Below are 18,925 nucleotides of genomic sequence, written 5' to 3'. Positions count from 1 at the left end.
GTGGTATTACTTTCGCAATTTTCATTTTTTTTGGAAAACAACCAGACTGAAATGATAAATTACAGATATATGTTAAGGGACTAGCAATATTCAGAATAACCTGTTTAACTACAGACATATTTATGTCATGATAATCCATTGAAGACTTACTTTTACATTTGAATGTGATATTTATTACTTCTTGCTCATTTGTAGCTGAGAGGAACAGTGAAAAGGGATTTGATTTCATATTACTGATATTTTCATTTTATGACACGGGATGTCTGCTGCTAGTTCAGGGCCAACATTTATGAAGAATTTATTGAACCCATCGACAATATTACTCATGTTGTGATTTTCACCATTTGCATCAGTAAAATATTCAGGATATGATGTTCCAGAAGATCCTTGTTTAATTAAGTTGTTTAACACATCCCAAGTTCCTTTTATATTGTTTTTATTTTCATATAATCTTCTTCTATAATAAAGTTGTTTGCTCGTTCTTATAATATCAGTCAATTTATTTCTATATGCTTTATATCTTTGTTCCACTTCTTTTGTTTTTACTTTGATGAACTGTTTATACAGATTGTTTTTTCTTTTTGCAAGCATTAATAATTCCTTTTGTGAGCCAAGGACTTTTTATCTTTTTTTTCTTTGTCATGTGTTCGTTTACAGGACAATGTTTATTGTACCACATAGTAAAAATATCTAGGAAATTATCATAAGCCTTGTCCACATCTGACTCTTCATACACCGAATTCCAATCTTGTTGTGCTAAATCGAAATTGAAGGCATGAATTGCTTCTTCATTTATTGTTCGCTTTGCTATCATGATCTTGGTATCTATTTTTTTTAAATCACAGTCACACAAAGTAAAAACTGGTAAGTGGTCAGTTATATCACAGACAAGCAGGCCACTATTAATTTGGAAATCCATGACATTAGTAAAAATGTTGTCAATAATAGTGGCGCTATGTGAAGTTATTCTGCTTGGCTTTGTTATTGTTGGATATAGTGATAAGCTGTACATCGTGTCAGTAAAGTCATCAATGGCTTTTAACCTTGTTGGATTTAGCAAATCAATATTAAAATCACCACAGATAAATAGTAATTTTTGGTTCACCGAAGCAAACGTTTTTTCTATCCATTCATTAAAAGTGTCAATACTTGAACTGGGTGTCCGATATATGCAACTTATTATAACATTTCTCTTTTTGTCATTCATAATCTCAATAGTCAAACATTCCAAAATTCCATCAATAGCCATAGACATAGTTGTTACAACATTATAGTTTATAGAGTTATGAACATATATAGCAACCCCGCCGCCCGCCTTATTTAATCTATTCATGTATTTTAAATCATATCCATTCAAACAAAAATCTATTCCTTTATCGACATTGAACCAAGTTTCAGTGATGGCTATAACACTAAAGGGGCGAGAAAATTGTTGTAAATAGTCCTTAATGAAATCAAAATTAGAGTACATACTTCTGCTGTTAAAGTGAATTAATGAGAGCTTCCCGTCTAGGTTAATTTCTTTTTCATATTGTTCCTGAGTGAAATAATTACAATTTTTAACAAAAGTAGAGAGAAAGTTACTTTCAGAATCTATTTCTGGATCTATTATATTATGCTCCTTATATTCACAATCTAGATCAATTACTTTCTGTTGAAGAATTGATTTCAACGTGTCCATGTCATTTCCTGGTGTAATTGATACATTGGTGTCAGTTATACTTGTCCAGATCCTCCATGTTCCTCACTATCAGTACTTTTGCCTCTTCTGGTGTCCCGTTTAGCTTAATGAAAATCTTACAGTTTGTTACCCATGTATGTTGTATTTTACCGTTCTTCTTCAGTTGCCTTGCCTTCCTCGCGATATCTGCGTTTTTTCGTGTCAGATGCTCATTAATGAAAACGTCCGTGCCTTTCAGTTTGCGTCCTTGTTTCAGCAGTGCGACCTTGTTCTTCCGATTGACAAATCTCATAATGACGGCCGGCGGTCTGTCACTCCTCCTGGGCAGTGAGTGACATGCTTCTATGTGCTCCAGGTCCATCTCTATCCCCTTGCTTTGGAGGAAGGACGCCACCTGTTGCTCCACCGAGCGGGTCTCCTCGTCGCTGGGCTCCCCGACGTTCCCGGCCACCGCGCGCGCGTATGAGCGCGGCTTGATTTTAATACCGCTGATGACCACGTCGTTCATACGGGTGTACTGCTCCAGCTCATCCACCCGCCGCTCGAGATCCATGATCCGTCTGTCCTTCTCGGCATTTTGGAGGCGTAGCTGTTTTACCTCCTCCAGAAGCCCCAGAAGCAGCTCCTGCTGTGCCCTGACTGCGGCCACGTCTCCGCACAGCGCTCCGAGAGAGGTTTTAATGTCCTCAACCTCCTCTGGTGTTGGCCTTTCTTGGGTGGCATACTGAAGCGAGAGCACGAGGCGGCCACCACGAGGGACCCGGAAGCGGAATTTCTGATGATGGCGCCTGGCTAGGCCTGCTGGCTGATGGTGGAGCCTGGCTGTGGCCTGCTGGCTGATGGTGGATCCTGGCTGTGGCCTGCTGGCTGATAGTGGAGCCTGGCTAGGCCTGCTGGCTGATGGTGGAGCCTGGCTGTGGCCTGCTGGCTGATGGTGGAGCCTGGCTGTGGCCTGCTGGCTGATGGTGGAGCCTGGCTGTGGCCTGCTGGCTGATGGTGGATCCTGGCTGTGGCCTGCTGGCTGATGGTGGAGCCTGGCTGTGGCCTGCTGGCTGATGGTGGAGCCTGGCTGTGGCCTGCTGGCTGATAGTGGAGCCTGGCTGGGCCTGCTGGCTGATGGTGGATCCTGGCTGTGGCCTGCTGGCTGATGGTGGAGCCTGGCTGTGGCCTGCTGGCTGATGGAGGAGCCTGGCTGTGGCCTGCTGGCTGATGGTGGAGCCATCAGCCAGCAGGAGCAAAAACCTTTGCTCTTTTCCCCAGCAAGGCTGAAGAACCAACAACAGCACAAGCACAAGCACAAGTAGCCCACATACTGGTTGAATCACATACTTTGTGCAAGTAGAAAGAATAGAATAAAAAATTTAATAGAAATATCCTTTATCATCCCTCATTTTGGTAAATTCAAATGTTGCAGCAGCGAAGTGACAGATTCGTACAAAAGAAATAAGAGGCTGTACAGTACGAAACGGCACTGTTCACTGGTGTTGGTGTGGTGGCTCTGCACCTGCGTAAATCCATTGCCAGCTCCTTGGTTTTCCCTGCATTGATCAGGAAATGGTTCCGCTGGCACCAGTCCACAAAGTCCTGAATCCACTGTCTGCACTCTGAGTCATCCTCACCTGTAATGAGGCCAACTATGGCAGAACTATCAGAGGACTTTTGTAGTGTAGATGGCAGCCTGGATAGTTGATGGAGAAGTCTGCAGTGTAGAGGGTGAACAGTAACAATGCCAGCACAGTTCCCTGCAGGGCCAGCCCTTTGACCTCATATACTGTGGTCAGCCAGTGAGGTAGTCCAGCATCCACTGTGACAGATGGAGGTCCACTCCTGACAGCTCTAGCTTGTCCCTCAGATGTCCAGGCTGAATGATGTTAAAAGCACTGGAGAAATTAAAGAACATTATCTTCACAGTGCTTCCACGCGTCTCCAGGTGGGTCAGACCTTGGTGCAGGAGGTAGATGATATGGCATCATCCACTCCAATGGTAGGCTGGTAGGCGAACTACAATGGACCTCACCAGGGGACTAAGATGTTTGAGGACCAGCCTCTCGAGGGTCTTCATCAGATGCGAGCTGAGTGCTACCGGCCTATAGCTGCTGAGGTCCTTTGGCTGTGTGGTCCTCATCACTGGTACCACACAGAAGGTTGTCCACAGCTGTGGTACTTTACCCAGATTCAGGCTCATGTTGAACATGTACCATACAGTTGGTCTGCACAGCACCCTGATATTTTGCTGCTCGTTCCCCACCTGTGTTGAAAGGGATAGGATGGTGGTGGGGGAGGTGGGCTATGGGATGGAGTATTCTGAAGCAGAGGGGCTGGGTGATGGCTAAGAGGTGTATAGTCATGGGAAGAAAAGCAGGCACTCGTTGAAGATGGGAGGTTTGCAGCAGAGATGATTGGGTCTGAGGGGTAAGTGTCTGTGGGTGGGTGAATGAGCTGAACCAGTTCTTCAGATCATTCACCCACCCTAAATCTCCTAGAGCCTGGGAGTTTGGTTTGTGATTTGAAATTGTTTTCAGCCTCTTCCAAACTACACTGATGTTGCTCTACTGCAGTTGGTTGTCCACCTTCTCAGCTCCTTCAGCACAAGTCCCAGCTCCTCCTTATTTCCTGACCTAAAGTCTCTCTTCTTCTGCTTAAGGAAAGCGTTGATTTCAGGGTTAATTCAGGGCTTGTTATCGGAAAAACACTGTAACTTCAAGAGGGGCACAGTGTTATGCCCCTGTGTGATTTAGTCTGTTATGCTGTCAATATCCTCTCTGTGATGAGCACAGAGCTCTTCCCACACAGTAGAACTGAAGCAGTACCTCAGAGCTTCAGTCTCCTCAGACTCTTCACTGTGCGCAACACAGCTGATTCTCTGTGTACAAGGCGTTTATACACAGGCTGGAGATGAATCAGGTTGTGATTGCCCCAGAGCTGATGTTGGCATACAATAAGTCTAGTGTTTTATTGTCTCTGGTTTGGCAGGTTACATATTGGGTGAAGGTGGGCAGAGTGGAGGACAGGGAGAGATGATTAAAATCCCCAGAGATCAGAAAAAGGGCCTGAAGATACTGTGTTTGAAATCCGCTGGTAACAGTCTGGATAACAGGAGAGGACACACACCGTTATAACGGTAACATGTGTAAACTCCCACGGTAGATAATATGCCCTCATGCTAACAGCTAGAAGCTCATTGTCCTTACTTCAGAGGACTTACTTCCTACCTGCTTCCCTTTTACAGTTAAGCACCCAGAATTACACCATCGATCAATTAAAACACAGCCAGACCCCCTCTTCTCTTCCATACCTTACTCCAACCTTTTTTGCGCCACAGACCGGTTTATGCCCGACAATATTTTCACGGACCGGCCTTTAAGGTGTCGCGGATAAATACAACAAAATAAAACTAGTACCGGTACCGGAAAAAAGAAGATTTATTCATAACACACATGAAAAGACCCAGGAAAACTGAGTTAACGATAAAAACGATGACAAAATAACGCTGAAAACCGATAAAAACCCTGAAAACCATACATTTCACACCTGAGCCTCAACTTTCGCGGTCCGGTACCAAAGGACTCACGGACCAACATAGTTGAACAAATTAAAAATTTTAAAAACATACGGTTTGTGACAAAACAGCAGTTACGTAGTATTTCATGGTTCTAAAACTCCTGTTTTTATTGAGTTGGATTAATCCTAACTCTAACCCTATTTTGGAAAACATATAAAACAGACTTCTTTTTTATTTTTTTTTAAATGTAGCTAATGTTTGTTGTGTTTCAGTTGAGTCTATACCTCACTGGGTCAGGCTTGTTTTGGCAACCAGTCATCACCATAAACCCATTTCATATTGATGCTTGGTAAGGTCAGTTTGAACTGAAAAAAAAAGAATCCCTTTAATACTATGTGGGTCAGGCTTATGTTGTGAAAAAAAAGCAATTTCATGTACTATTGCTTATGTAGTGGCACCCTGGTTTAGTGGTTAACTCATTTCCCAGTCTCAAATCCCCAATGTGAGACTGGGAGGAGACACAAACCTATCCTATATACTTAGTACTACTCCCAGGCCTGGATTAATGGGATAATTGTGTCATGGAGGCCAAACTCTGTCAAACATGCAGATCGATCCATACTGTGATCGCCCATTAGTAAAAATAATGTCTTCTTTAGCACACTATTGTTTGCTGTCCTATCACTTGCAATGTATGTACTCGCCATAGCTGATTGGCTTTCTTTCTATAATTCTAAGTTAAAGTATGGTGTTGTAAAGTGATGACATAATTTGTCTGACATTGTGTATGGTTTGTAAGCTGTTAAGTAACATGAAAACAGAATTTCAGGTAAAATCTAACTCTTTAAAATCTTCCTAAAGGAGGAGAATTAATACGATCTCTACGGATTGGCTTTGGAAACCCTTAAATAAGATGGCTGATAACAGAATAGTAGAGCTATAAGGACTGATGAGTGGGGTGGAGCATCTTCTCAGCTCAGCTCCGTCAGTCAGTCTATTAATAGTGGCTCTCCAGCTGAGCCTGTAGGAGCACACACAGGCAGCAGCAGGGGGAAAATTGTTAAATGCAGCGAATAAGCCCTTCCTTGCCACCGCACGCCAAGCCCACCCTCTTTGTCTTTGAACTGAATCACCGTGAATGAGAAGCCAAATGTCAGAGGGAGTGTTATAGTACGCTGCTGGATGTTCTAGAAGGTACACATCCAACACACAATTAAACAATGATTCCAATAAATATGTCAGAAGCTGCATTTTGAAGCATTATGCATTACTTTCCAATTAGCGCTAACATGTTGTTGTGATTTCCATAAAATAAATCAAGAGTGGATGGAGATTAATGGCTCGCAGGCTCACAGAACTCCACTCAGGATGGTTTCACTTTATGCTTCAAGACTCTGAGGCTCAAAATGTCGACACTGTTGAAACTTAGAAAACACATCAGATCTCAAAGGGGAAAACATCATGCTGGATAGAAACACCGATATGGACTGGGAAATGTGTTAAATGGGTTGAAAGGATGCCACATCGCTCGATAGAAAATAAAATGGTCAACCTACAGAGAGCTGAACTCAAAGACGCCCCAAAAATCAAAGTGAGAAATTGCTTACATTTCACTGCAGCAACTCAAAATGGTAGTTTGTAGGACCCGCATTTTGTGTCCTGAGGGATCTCCATCCAGATGTGGACAAGAGCATCACTGAGCTCATGGACAATCTAAAGTGCAACCTGGCAGCATCGGATGGACAGAAACAAAATGTTCCATAGGTGTTCTGTTGGATTTATATCAGGTGAGCATGGGGGTCAGTGGAATTAATTCCTTCATCCTCCAGAAATTGCTTGCATACTATTGCCACATGAGGCTGGGCAGTCACGTACCAGGAGGAACCCAGGACCCACTGTACTACAGCAGGGTCTGACAATGGGTCCTACCTGCCATTAGGTATGATCCGATACCTAATAGCAGTTGGTGCTGTTGCCTGCAGAGATCTGTGCATCCCTCTGTGGATATGCCTCTACAGGCCGTCACTGACCCACTACCATATTGGTCATGCTGAATGATGTCATTACTGGCATAACGTTTTCCCGGCTCCTCCTCACTTTCACACGGGCTCCAAGGTGCCAGGCAGTGAGCACAGGACTCACTAAAGGATGTTGGATCCTTAGACCACCCTCATGAAGTGTCAGAGGCATTCACACCAGTGGCATGCTGGAGGTCACTTTGTAGCTCTTGCAGTGCTCAACATTATCCACCTTGCACAAAGATACTTCTCGGTGTTGTTTCTCATTGTTAGAGAATAATACAAGAATAATACAAGTAGGAATTTAAATTTTAAAAAGCTGTATGGTTTTCAACTTCTTGGCTGTGTGACACAGTTAAATGGAAACAGATTTACAAAAGAAATGTTGAAGTACCATAATCAAGTGGCTCATTTGTCACTCATGATTTTACTGAAGAGTTGAAAAATAGCTGCATGCTATACAAAATATCTCAGGGGAGAGATAGAGAAGCTGTAACCTCCTTCAAATGTCATATGCAATAACATCAGTGTCACAGAGTCACTGCTATAAAGCTGCCATTTAGTTTTTAATTAAGTTATGATTAAGCTTAAGTAAAAAGTAAAAAGTCCATTTTGTTTTTGCAATATGTACAAAATATCATCATTCATCAATATGTGTATTGTCTTAATGCACTTGAAATTATTTATAAATTTCACCATAATATGCCACCATAATAAGTTTTATAATTTCTGCAGTTACTTGGTTCCACTCCCATCACAATTTCACACAGTTTTTGAACACTAGATTTAAGATCATTTAAGGTAAGTGTTCATTTCAGCTCATATTTGTGCAGTGAGGAAACAATTGCCTTTATGAGTTTTTACTACCATGGGGCAAAAGAATACTGCAGTAAGCAAATGCCATAGTAATCGGCATGTGGAGATGGGTTTGCTGAATATTTTAGTGTGTGAGCACGTTTCATGTGCATATGCTCCATGCGATTGTATCTGCATATGGTAAGTGTCTGCCTGTCTCTGTGGGGGATAGGAGGGTTGGGGCAGGTCAATGTTTAGGTACTGATGTGAAAAAAGTGTATCAGTGTAGTGCGTGCAGTGTAATTAAGTAGGTGTCAAAAGATTTTATTTTCCTGTCATTCCAAAGTGCTGTGTATGCTTTCTTTACCCCACCAAGCACGCACTCTCTCTCTCTCTCTCTCACACACACACACACACACACACACACACACACACACACACACACACACACACACACACACACACACACACACATTTATGCTGTGTAGTAGAATGAGATCTGGATGAGCAAGCTGGGGGGTGATGGTAAAGTTGGAATTTATTCCTTTGCATCTAAAATTCCTATTTGCTGTTCATGTGCAAAAACTTTCCTGCAGTGACCTCATTAGACATTGTGAGAAGCTGTGAAATCAAGAAGTAAGAAAACAAAAAACATAATTTCTCTGCATGTGCCTATAGACAGTATCTGGCTGGGAGTGCGTGTGCGTGCATATCTGTGGTATCAACTAAGCATGCTGCATATGCATGCAGACAGTTTTGGTCCACTTTTGCACTGAGTAGCGGACTATGGGGCTCTTACTTGTTCTCGAGGATACAAGCAAAGACAGCTACCTTTTCTCCATTAGCACTTCCCAGCACATAGCAGCCCATAATGTGGATGAGGTTGGGCTCTGGGTTCAGCTTGCTCATCAGCCTGCTGAGTCGCCGCCAGAACCTGGTCACACAGGAGAGGTGAGAGGTGAGGACAATCAGCATAGGTAAGGGTTAAGGTTACGATAAAATACTATTTATTGCCAGTGTTTAAACAGATTAGCTTGCAGATTAAGAAGTAACTCTTTTTTTTGCTTTCAATAGCCTGTGTGATTTTTTTCTATTATAATGCAGATTTGATGCTTATGGTCTGTCAATAGTGAGCAACACTGACTAGACCTGTGTTACAAATAAAAACCTGTAATCAGTAAGCTGACCAGCTCTCAGCATAACACAGACTCAAACTAGACTTCCCTTATAAAGACCAAATATTATGGTGCTTTAGGTACCGTATTTTGGTAGTACAATGTTAATGACAATGTCACCAAATTGGGATTCCACCCACTTGGGTGGTTTTAAGGTTAAGCTAAAAGCTTAAAACTACAAGTGCACTCAAGAATGCATGTATTACACCCTATCAGACCCCATACCTTTAAAGACAGTCACCTCCACAGTAGTCAACCGTGGTGCACATTAAGACTACTTAAACTTTCTTTTGCATAATACTATCTAAAACAGATTACTGCAAAGCTGAAGGACCCTGCTAAAACGAAGAAGCAAGAAGTTGAGGTGTCTGCCTATGGTTAAGGTTTTCAAAGTGGGTTTACATGAAAAACAGTCATCATATATTTAAATAACAGTCTTAAATATTTAAAAGTTAGATAACAGATAGCTAAAATACTCAATCTAAGGACAAAACGTTCCTGTTTCAGTCGTATTTGCCTGCCGTGTTATCTTGTAACTGCAAAAAAAACAAAACAAAACAAAAAAACCCTTCAAAGTCCAATAGAGATCAGGAGCAGAATCTCAGCTCACACATGAAAATATACTGGTGTGTGTGTGAGCAAATTAAAAAGAAAAGTGGGAATGAAAAGTTAATTTGTTTCATTAAACCACTATTAATGCAAACTGCATGTGGCCTGGAATAACTCTAATGCACTTTATATATTTTATTTTTATTGATGTCTGTTCCAATATTTTCTGGTCCCAGGCCTCTTGATGGTTCAATACTCCAAGTAATGATTAAGTTTGTAACAGCAGATGCAAATCAGAGTATTTTCTTTCAAGTTCAAATTTCAAATGCCATTTGAAATGAATATTTTCAGACCACAGCAAGGACCGCAGTCTTGACTATGAGCATCCCTCTTTGCGAATCAGACTGTACTCATCTGAGCTGACACAGATCTTCTGTTGTTTTGTGTTCATTTGAATTTGGCAGTTGCGAATTTAACCACATTATCCTTTGAAGAATTTTCCTCTTGGTTTTGCTGTGGACATTTCCACAGCTGTATTAATTATATTCACAATGAGAGGAGCAGAACCCATTTAAATTAAACCATGTACAAAATGTAAAAAAAATTCTTTATGTTATGTTATGATGAACAATAAACGCTTGACTTATGACCTATAAGTTATAACCTATAACTTTACTCTTTTGCTACGAATGTAAAATTAATATTAATGCACTGGAGTGAATTCTGTCTCTTTTTTCCATTTCTTTTCATAAACTCACTGTTTGTTTATTCACCCGTACTTTACAAAAAAACATATATCCTTCCCTCAGGCGAGACTTACTGGATCATATCTTCTTCTTTCTCCACCTTGGCAAAGGTTGCCACTTTATTCTTCAGCAGGTATAAATGTCCCGGACCTCCCTGCAGAAAGGTGTCTGTGTTATGATAGACAACGTTGTACCGTACGCTGTAGACTTGAAAACTGATGGGGTTATTCCATCGCATACACAAAACTGTGAAAATGTCTTGAGCAGCTCCTCATTTCTTCATACTTATCTTCAAAGCAAACAGGCTTTTTAAATTGTTCTAGAAGACAGGCTCTCCAGGTTTTCTGAAGATTATTCAAAGTTAGCAGCCTTTTTGCAAAAACAAATCTTTTTTTTTTTTTTTTAGATAAATCTTTGAAAAATGTCAAAGATACCACAGGTCAACTGACATAAAATAGTACTGTTGCAACAACAATACAAAGACATAAAAACATTGAATATCTCACCATAGTGTTCAATGTCCTTAAAAAAAACAAAGAAAAAAATTGACAAGTGGCAGACTGTGGTGCTATCCCTCAGCTTCCGAGTATTACCTGTATTTGAAAATTTTGTTGGAATTCTGATCCCAAAAAAAAAATCTGAAAAGGCTAAATTATGTGCATTAAAATCCTGTCTGGACAGTACTATATAACCACTATTAATTGATGTGATGAAGAGAATACACACACTAATAATTTCATTCAGGGATATCACTTATCAGTCAGTTTGTAATTAGTGGTTAGAGGACTATTGTGACTTAATAGAATGCTATTTTAAAGGGACATGTGACACAATGATGTCAAAATATTTTCATACTCTGTCTTCGTTTTCACTCACCTGGCAGAAAATGAGCATGTTCCAGATTTTACAGCCTTTCCTGTAGGCAGTCAGCTTCTTCTCGATCTCCTCTGGGTGAGAGAGAAAGAGAGGTGTCACTTTTCCCACTCAGCCATAATGGTGACACACACAAATTGCAAATTGGCTGTCCCTTGAGACACACACACACACACACACACACACACACACACACACACACACACACACACACACACACACATACACACACACACACACACACACACACACACACACACACACAGGGGAGTAGAAAAACAATGAGTCATCTGTGCACTCCAGCAAGATGAAACTTATTCCACCCTCATCCTGTCCACATTTACGCAGAGTAATTTTCACTTGAGGTCTAAAATTAAAAAAGAAAACAAGTATTGCACTCACCCAGAATGTCATCAAATGTGGCATGTTCATGGTCCTTTAAATAAAATGGAGAAAAACAAAATTATTCATTCAAAAACTGAATCTAAAAGGACAACAAGCTTTTTTCTGAGTGCTGACTCTAACAGATTACAACATGATACACTTTAACACCTAATAGAGTCTCTATTCTGTACAGCAGCGCAAAAGTTCCTCAGGTAAGGACCCCACCAAACAGTAAACCTGGAGAATAATAAGTTGTTAATGATAAAAATACCAATCAAATTTACAGTACACAATAATATAAGTTAATGATGATATTTTAGGCTAACTTCTTCTATCTTTTCAAACCACTGAGTGAGATTTGTTTCTGATTAGTTAGCTGTTGCTGTATCTTTGCTAATATCTATCCACCCGGGTCACAGGGGCAAGAGCCCAAGATGAGAAGACCAGGCCTTCCTCTCCCTGGCCACTTCCTTCAGCTTGTCCGAGGGAACACCAAGGCGTTCCCAGGCCAGCTGAGAGATATAATCTCTCCAGTGTGTCCTGGGTCTGCCCCGGGGCCTCCTCCTGGTGGGACATGCCCAGAACACCTCACCCAAGAGGCACCCACCCAAGATCCCCGAACCATCTCAACTGGCTCCTTTTGATGAGGAGGAGTAACGGCTCTACTCTGAGCCCCTACTGGTTGGCCAAACCCCTCACCCTATATCTAAGGGAGAGGCTAGCCACCCTTCGGAGAAAGCGCATTTCCATCACTTGTATCCGTGATCTCATTCTTTCGGTCACCACCCAAATGTTGTGACCATAGATGAGGGTAAGGACGTAGATCGACTAGTAAACCAAGAGCTTCACTTTTATCCTTGCTCTCTCTTCATTACAATGGACCGGCACAAGATACTTAAACTCATCCACTTGGGACAGTAACTCGTACCTGACCCAGAGTGGACTCTCACCCTTTTCCGGCTAATGGCCATGGCCTCAGAATTCTCATTCTTGTCGCTTTACATTCAAGATTCTCCAGTCTGAGCTGGAGGCCACCACCTGATGAAGCCAACCAAACCTCATCATCTTTAAAGAGCAGCGTTGACATTTTGAGACCACCTTCCAAGGGACTCCTTCTTCAGAATGAAGGCTTCAAGGTTCAAGGTTCTTTATTTGTCACATGCACATGCATGCTCCCTTCACCTGCAATGTCAGGCAAGTCAGAGTCGAGTCTCAAGTCACTGGTGTAAAAGTCCGAGTAAAGTCACAAGTCTGAAATTTTGAATTTCAAGTCCTTTCGAGTCTTTAAAAAAAAAAAAAAACGAAAAAAAAGAATGTTGCAGTCAGGGCCGGCCCGTGGCATAGGCCGTATAGGCAAATGCTAAGGGCGCCGTCCATCATTGAAAAAAAAAAAAAAAGCTGGTACTATTATTTCTAAATACAAAAAATAATCCCACGTTAATTAAAATGCAAAGTAAAGCTTATTTAATAGAAATATTATTTGTTACAACATTACGCCCCCCCCTCCCCGCACGGTGCGCCCCCTCCCTTCCCGTATCATGGTTCCTTTTGGACGTCACCACATCAAAAAATCAACACAAGGTGTCAAAACGGCCAAAACTGTCAGGTGCCCAGGGAAGAAAAAAGAGAAAAGAAGAGGAGGAGAAATTTCGTTTTTTGGGTGTAATAGTAGATGAAAATTTGACATGGAAATCTCATATTGAGTATATTAGAAAGAAGATGGTCAAAAGCATTTATATTTTGGGAAATTTAAGAGATTTATTAGATCATAAAACAATGCGCATTTTATATTTTTCATTGTTTTTCTCATATTTTAGTTACTGTGTTGAAGTTTGGGGGAATACATATGAGAATACTATAAAACCTCTAAACTTATTACAGAAGAAAGTGATACGAATGATTCATAACATTAAATATAGAGAACATACAAATAAATTATTTATAAAATCAAAATGATTAAAATTAGGAGATTTAGTGAAATTACGGACACTATTAATTATGTTTAAGGCTAAAAATAATATTTTGCCCTTTAAGTTACAAAGAGTATTTTTAATGTGTTCAGGGGGAGAAGATAGCAGAAGGAAATTTTATTTTAAGCATCAGTTAGCTAGGACTACACAAAGATTAATGAGTACAACGGTTAGGGGTATACGACTGTGGAACTCTCTTCATTATAATTTAAAGAATTGTATAAGTTTACATTGTTTTAAAAAGTGTTACATGCTTAAAACGATAACTCAATATGAAGAATGCGAATGAAATTGGAGTTCATTGAAAATGGATCCATTATAATTTTTTGTTTTATTTATTTAATTTTATTTTTCTCCTTGTTACTATGTGGAGTGGTATATTTGTTGTTTGGTTTGGGTTAGGACCGGAGAGAAATGTTAATATTAGTTTGTTCCCTGATTTTTGGTGCCCACTTGTAATATAAGTTGGAATGTAGATAGGGGGCGGGGTTTAATAAGAATATTTTCTTCTTCCTGCTCCTTTTCACACATGGTTGTAGTGCTTTATTGATAGAAAGTGTGGTTGGTTTGTATGATCTGTTGTACCAAGTGTGAAAAAAATAAATAAATGAAATGAAATTTATTGTATTTCATATATTCATTTTTTATTTTTTGTATTCATTTATTTATTCATATATATTTTTTTATCTTGTTAATTATTCTGATTGTGAATTTGCTTTCTTTAAGTAAAAAAAAAAAGGTCAAAGACAAAGCTATTCGGTTTCTTGTGAGTACATACACTACACTGCCGATGTAGGGGGGCACCACCTAAAATCTTGCCTAGGGCGCCAGATTGGTTAGGGCCGGGCCTGGTTGCAGTTATATGCTAAATGTAAATATTAGACCATGTAATTTTTAAATCTGTGTTTTTCTCAACACATGACAAAATAGTGAACGTAGAAAATATACACAAATTGTGAAATTGCACCTCTTTAAAATGCAGCTCAATTAAACCTAGCTCCAAGAATAATTTTCACCGACAGTTCTGAGATAAGCTGCATGTTATTCTTGGATGCGCTTGTAGGACCGGCTTTAAAATCGCATGACAAAAATATCATACACATTAAAAAAAAACTGCATCACCAACGTAGCCTGGAAAACATTTGCTAGTTAGATGAAGTCAGCTATCTCATCCTAGCATATTTATATGCATATTTATAATTATACGGTTCTTGGAGTGAGTGCATACACTCGTGAAGTTTAGTAACTTCCGGTCACTGCAACAAGCCCAGGTACAGTTTACCGACGGATGGGTACAGGACCTTGAAATGCACCGTGTAGAACGAAAGACCATCGTACATATCATAAGTTTACCAGTCTCACAAATCGTCTTCATAAATACACATTCGTTAACCGTTTATTAATAGGACCTTTGAGCTCAATGGTAATTAATTAGCAGTGGAAATAATTTCTGGTAGCATCACAGAAATGTAGCAGTGACAATAATATTGTATGCTGTAATCGTACTGGGCAATTAGTGATACAAAACAACTGTTTTACCCTGTGAATAAAAGTATGTTTTTGTCAATGTACCATGGTAATAACAGAAGCGAAACGCAATATTATGTCAGGACAATTCACTATTTATGCACAATAAACAAAGGAGCATAGCGTGACAATTTCTGTTCAGCGCCAGACTTGCTTGTAACCTATATCACCAATTATGTTAAGAAAAATGACGCATTAACTACAACAGCAGACTGACCTTCGTGTAAATGCTTGAGCAGACTAACCTGTGAGCTGGAGGGTTCTGGGACGTTATTTTTGATCTTTGAATGGCTGCAATCCAGTCGCCTCTTTGTTACTTCGGAAACATGGCTCGAACAATTTCTCTTCAACGACGTAATCCGATAACAACCGATCTCTTTACCCGTCGGCTTCCCGTGGCTGTCATGCGACCGGCTATTGCAGTTAATAATACAACAGCTTCTTGCCATTTTTGTGTTTCTTTTTATCGCTGTATAACTGATTTTAATTGAAAGCCTGCGTGTGCTAGTACCTCTTGCCACGAGTTCCCAGAATCCTTTGCGGTTCTACCCGTGAATGACGTCACATTTTCAATCTCTATATAATATGCATGTTAAATTTTATATTTGGGGTAAAATATCAAGTCTTTTCAAGTAAACCGGTTCAAGTCCAATTCAAGTCCCAGGTCATTGGTGTAAAAGTCCAAGTCAAGTCACAAGTCTTAGAACATTTTTTCAAGTCAAGTCTAAAGTCATAAAATTAATGACTCGAGTCTGACTCGAGTCCAAGTCATGTGACTCGAGTCCACACCTCTGCCATGAACTCATCAGAAAAGGGTTTCCTGAAGTCAAAGAGTAAGGCAGCTGAGGAGCCAATTTCCTAAAGATTTTGATACAACTGGAAATATTTTTGTAAGGTTGACACTGCACTACAAGAGCAATGCATGTCTCACTGTCTTACTTGATTTCTTTTAGTTAACTGTCATGTAGTTTGAGGATAGGCTAAATGCTAACTCATATCAATATTTAACACAGTACCTATCTTAAAATTAAAACTCAACTAATCTCTCTCTAATAGAATTTAACAAACAAACAAATGAAATAAATCTAATGGTTTAGTCAGGAGAATTCATGGTCTTATTTTAGTGTGGTAGCATATGAATATTTGCTAATTAGCTCTAGTTGTTTGGGGCATATGGATAACGTAATAAATAAGTTAATAAACCAGAACAGTGGACAAAATAAAATGACTTGATACTGCTAAAAAAGGAAAAGCCAACATATTGAAATTTACCGAGATAGGAACATAAATTTTCATGGAAAATTCCACAGCAACCTGACCAGCAGTCACCGAGATGTTTCAGCAGAAAACAGAAAACCAAATGGACTCTTTAGTGTTGCTAGAAAGGTCGGGAAACCATGGTTCTATAATGAACTGTCATTTAGAACCAAAAAAAAGAAGACATTTGTATTTTGGCAGTACTTGAAAGAACGCTGCACTTTCCGTCGTATAATTCTCTTTACTGGAAAATGCCAGCTGGTACACAGCAAAGGAGTGCCTTTATATTTTCATCTGAGCAGACAAACAACATGGTGCCACTTAGCAGAACCTCAAAGCCAGGCTGTGATGAGTCTGTATTTTGCTGAGGAGACATGTCACTTCAAGTGGATGATTGACGGTGCTTTTCTACACTCGAACAAAAATGAACTCTGAGCACTTGACTGAACGAATCATTTACTGAGCTTCCATTTGATCTTTGCTTTTAACTTTCAAACTAGAAGCTACTGGAAGTTTTAAAAAAGTCATTAAAGTTTCTAAATTGACTAAAATGTCAGTTTTATCCACAAATGGATTTGTATGAAATTTAATACAGATTTTCAAGGTACCCACAGAATTCTAGTAATGTTGTCACCTGACTTCATCTAATGGTACTAACAGATGTCACTGTTGCATGCAGCGTATTCGAAAAAGATGAGATGGTTTTACTAAACAGACCACTCTCAGCACAGATTGCACAGAGAAGTTAAAACACTTATTTAAAGGCTCCAACCATTTGTATTTCAGCCAAATTTATGTTGGCTGGCTTGCTTTAAAAACCCAACAACCTGCCAGGGACAAGATTAAAAAAAAGTCAATCTTAACACTTATCCATCAGCTCCTGTGGCATCTCATCAAGAAACAACACCAAATAAAAAAATCTACCAGTCAATCAAAATCTATATGTAGTGGAAACTCACTAGCAGATACTCACATAAAGGATGGGGATGATGGAGGGGTCGTCCCTACGAATTATGTTGGGAACATATTCAGCCTTTGGGACCTTGGAAGATATCAGCTATGGAGAGAAGAAAAGCATGCAGATAGACTTTGATTGCACATATATTCAAACTTCATTAATCTATATGTTAATTTAATTGCCAGGAACTTCACCATGATTTTGGGAGGGATAAAGTCTTCTCCGTCGCAGGCCACTCTTTCCATTTCCCTCTCCTCCTCCCAGTCGGCATCCTCGTCCAGCCCTTCATCCAGCGTCCCTGAGGAGGTCTGAAGCTCGCCACCTGGTTCACACATGGGAACAAAGGGCGAGATGAAAGGATAATACACAAACAAGATTAGTAGAGCGGGGTGCTCCATTTGAAAACGCTGCACCTGTTATTTTCTTTTCCCAGCACAGAGGGGAGAAATGGAGGAGTTAAAAACAAACGGCACACGACACAAAAGGACACAATAACAGGCTCCTTATCTGCCCAGCCAGATACAGACAGATACAACACAAAACAACAGGCAGATGGACGACAGGCCGCAGGATGAGTAGAGCTGTGCGGATGGATGGTAACAGTTGAGTAGTGGTACGCAGAATAAAGCATACTTTAAAAATGGCAATATAAAATAAAAAGAGACAGCATGTTTGCGTGACAGGGCACCTGTCAATCAGTGTTTGTTCTTGTTTTAATGTGTGTGCAGCCTTATTATGCTTGAGTGCAGTTGTCTGTGTGCTTACCTGTAGGTGTTTATACATACATGTGTAAGAAGCCAAGTTTAAGAAAGGCCTAAGGTATATATTGTATACCGTGTGTTTGCTTGTGAATAACTAAGAGAGCATGGACTCACTGTCTCTGGATTCATGCAGTGACTCAGGCTTGACGGGGGTGGGGTCACTCCACGAGCGGCTGAAGCTCTTGGCTCGACGATCGACGAAGGCTGATGAAGTTGGGGGGAGGCAGAGAATGACTCACACGCACACATATATACAGTCTCCAAAGGATAATCAAACCCAGTAATCAAGAGCTCTGTCTTATTGACCTAGCTTGTGAATCAGTCAATTCCATTGTCCCGGTTGGATATCAGGTCATGTTGCTTCATATTAACAGAACAGTAAGAGTTTACATTGTATTAGCAAATGGTTGATCATTTTTCAGTTTTTCTGTTGTCTTAATGATTCCAAGATAAAAAAGTCATTAAAATTAAAAAAGTTGTTTAAACGAAATTGCAGTAATGCACTTTTAATTTATAGATATCGTTATATACAATTTAATACATATTGATTTCTTTTATCAGTATTTTTAAGTAGTTCAGACTCTCTGCACACCTGATAGGTGTGTAGAAGGTAGAAAAGGGTTAAAAAGAAATATAACCTCCACCACACACTTTCTTACTTAACACCATTTCACTGAATCGTGCTGTTTCAGTGCAACTGACCTTCATCAGATACAAAATGATTATTAA

At 40.1% G+C, this 18,925-nt stretch overlaps 1 protein-coding gene across 1 annotated transcript in view; it reads right to left on the bottom strand.

Moving 5' to 3' along the window:
- Window positions 1-8,791: 8,791 nt before the first annotated feature.
- LOC146561816 (NMDA receptor synaptonuclear signaling and neuronal migration factor-like) overlaps window positions 8,792-18,925 on the bottom strand; it is a 35,670-nt gene continuing 25,536 nt past the window's right edge. The window contains exons 9-15 of the mRNA XM_085294667.1: window positions 18,311-18,400; window positions 17,630-17,757; window positions 17,451-17,534; window positions 11,742-11,775; window positions 11,343-11,413; window positions 10,541-10,620; window positions 8,792-8,930 (exon numbers count right to left, since the gene is read on the bottom strand). Of these exons, the coding sequence (XP_085150793.1) occupies window positions 8,792-8,930; window positions 10,541-10,620; window positions 11,343-11,413; window positions 11,742-11,775; window positions 17,451-17,534; window positions 17,630-17,757; window positions 18,311-18,400 (626 nt within the window). The remainder of the gene's footprint in view (window positions 8,931-10,540; window positions 10,621-11,342; window positions 11,414-11,741; window positions 11,776-17,450; window positions 17,535-17,629; window positions 17,758-18,310; window positions 18,401-18,925) is intronic.

The sequence above is a fragment of the Mchenga conophoros genome, linkage group LG12 (genome assembly GCF_057382185.1).
Source record: "Mchenga conophoros isolate Kocher_MC1m ecotype Shallow Benthic linkage group LG12, M_conophoros_male_GT1.1, whole genome shotgun sequence".
Taxonomy (NCBI): domain Eukaryota; kingdom Metazoa; phylum Chordata; class Actinopteri; order Cichliformes; family Cichlidae; genus Mchenga; species Mchenga conophoros.
This window is presented reverse-complemented; position numbering and strand designations above follow the sequence as displayed.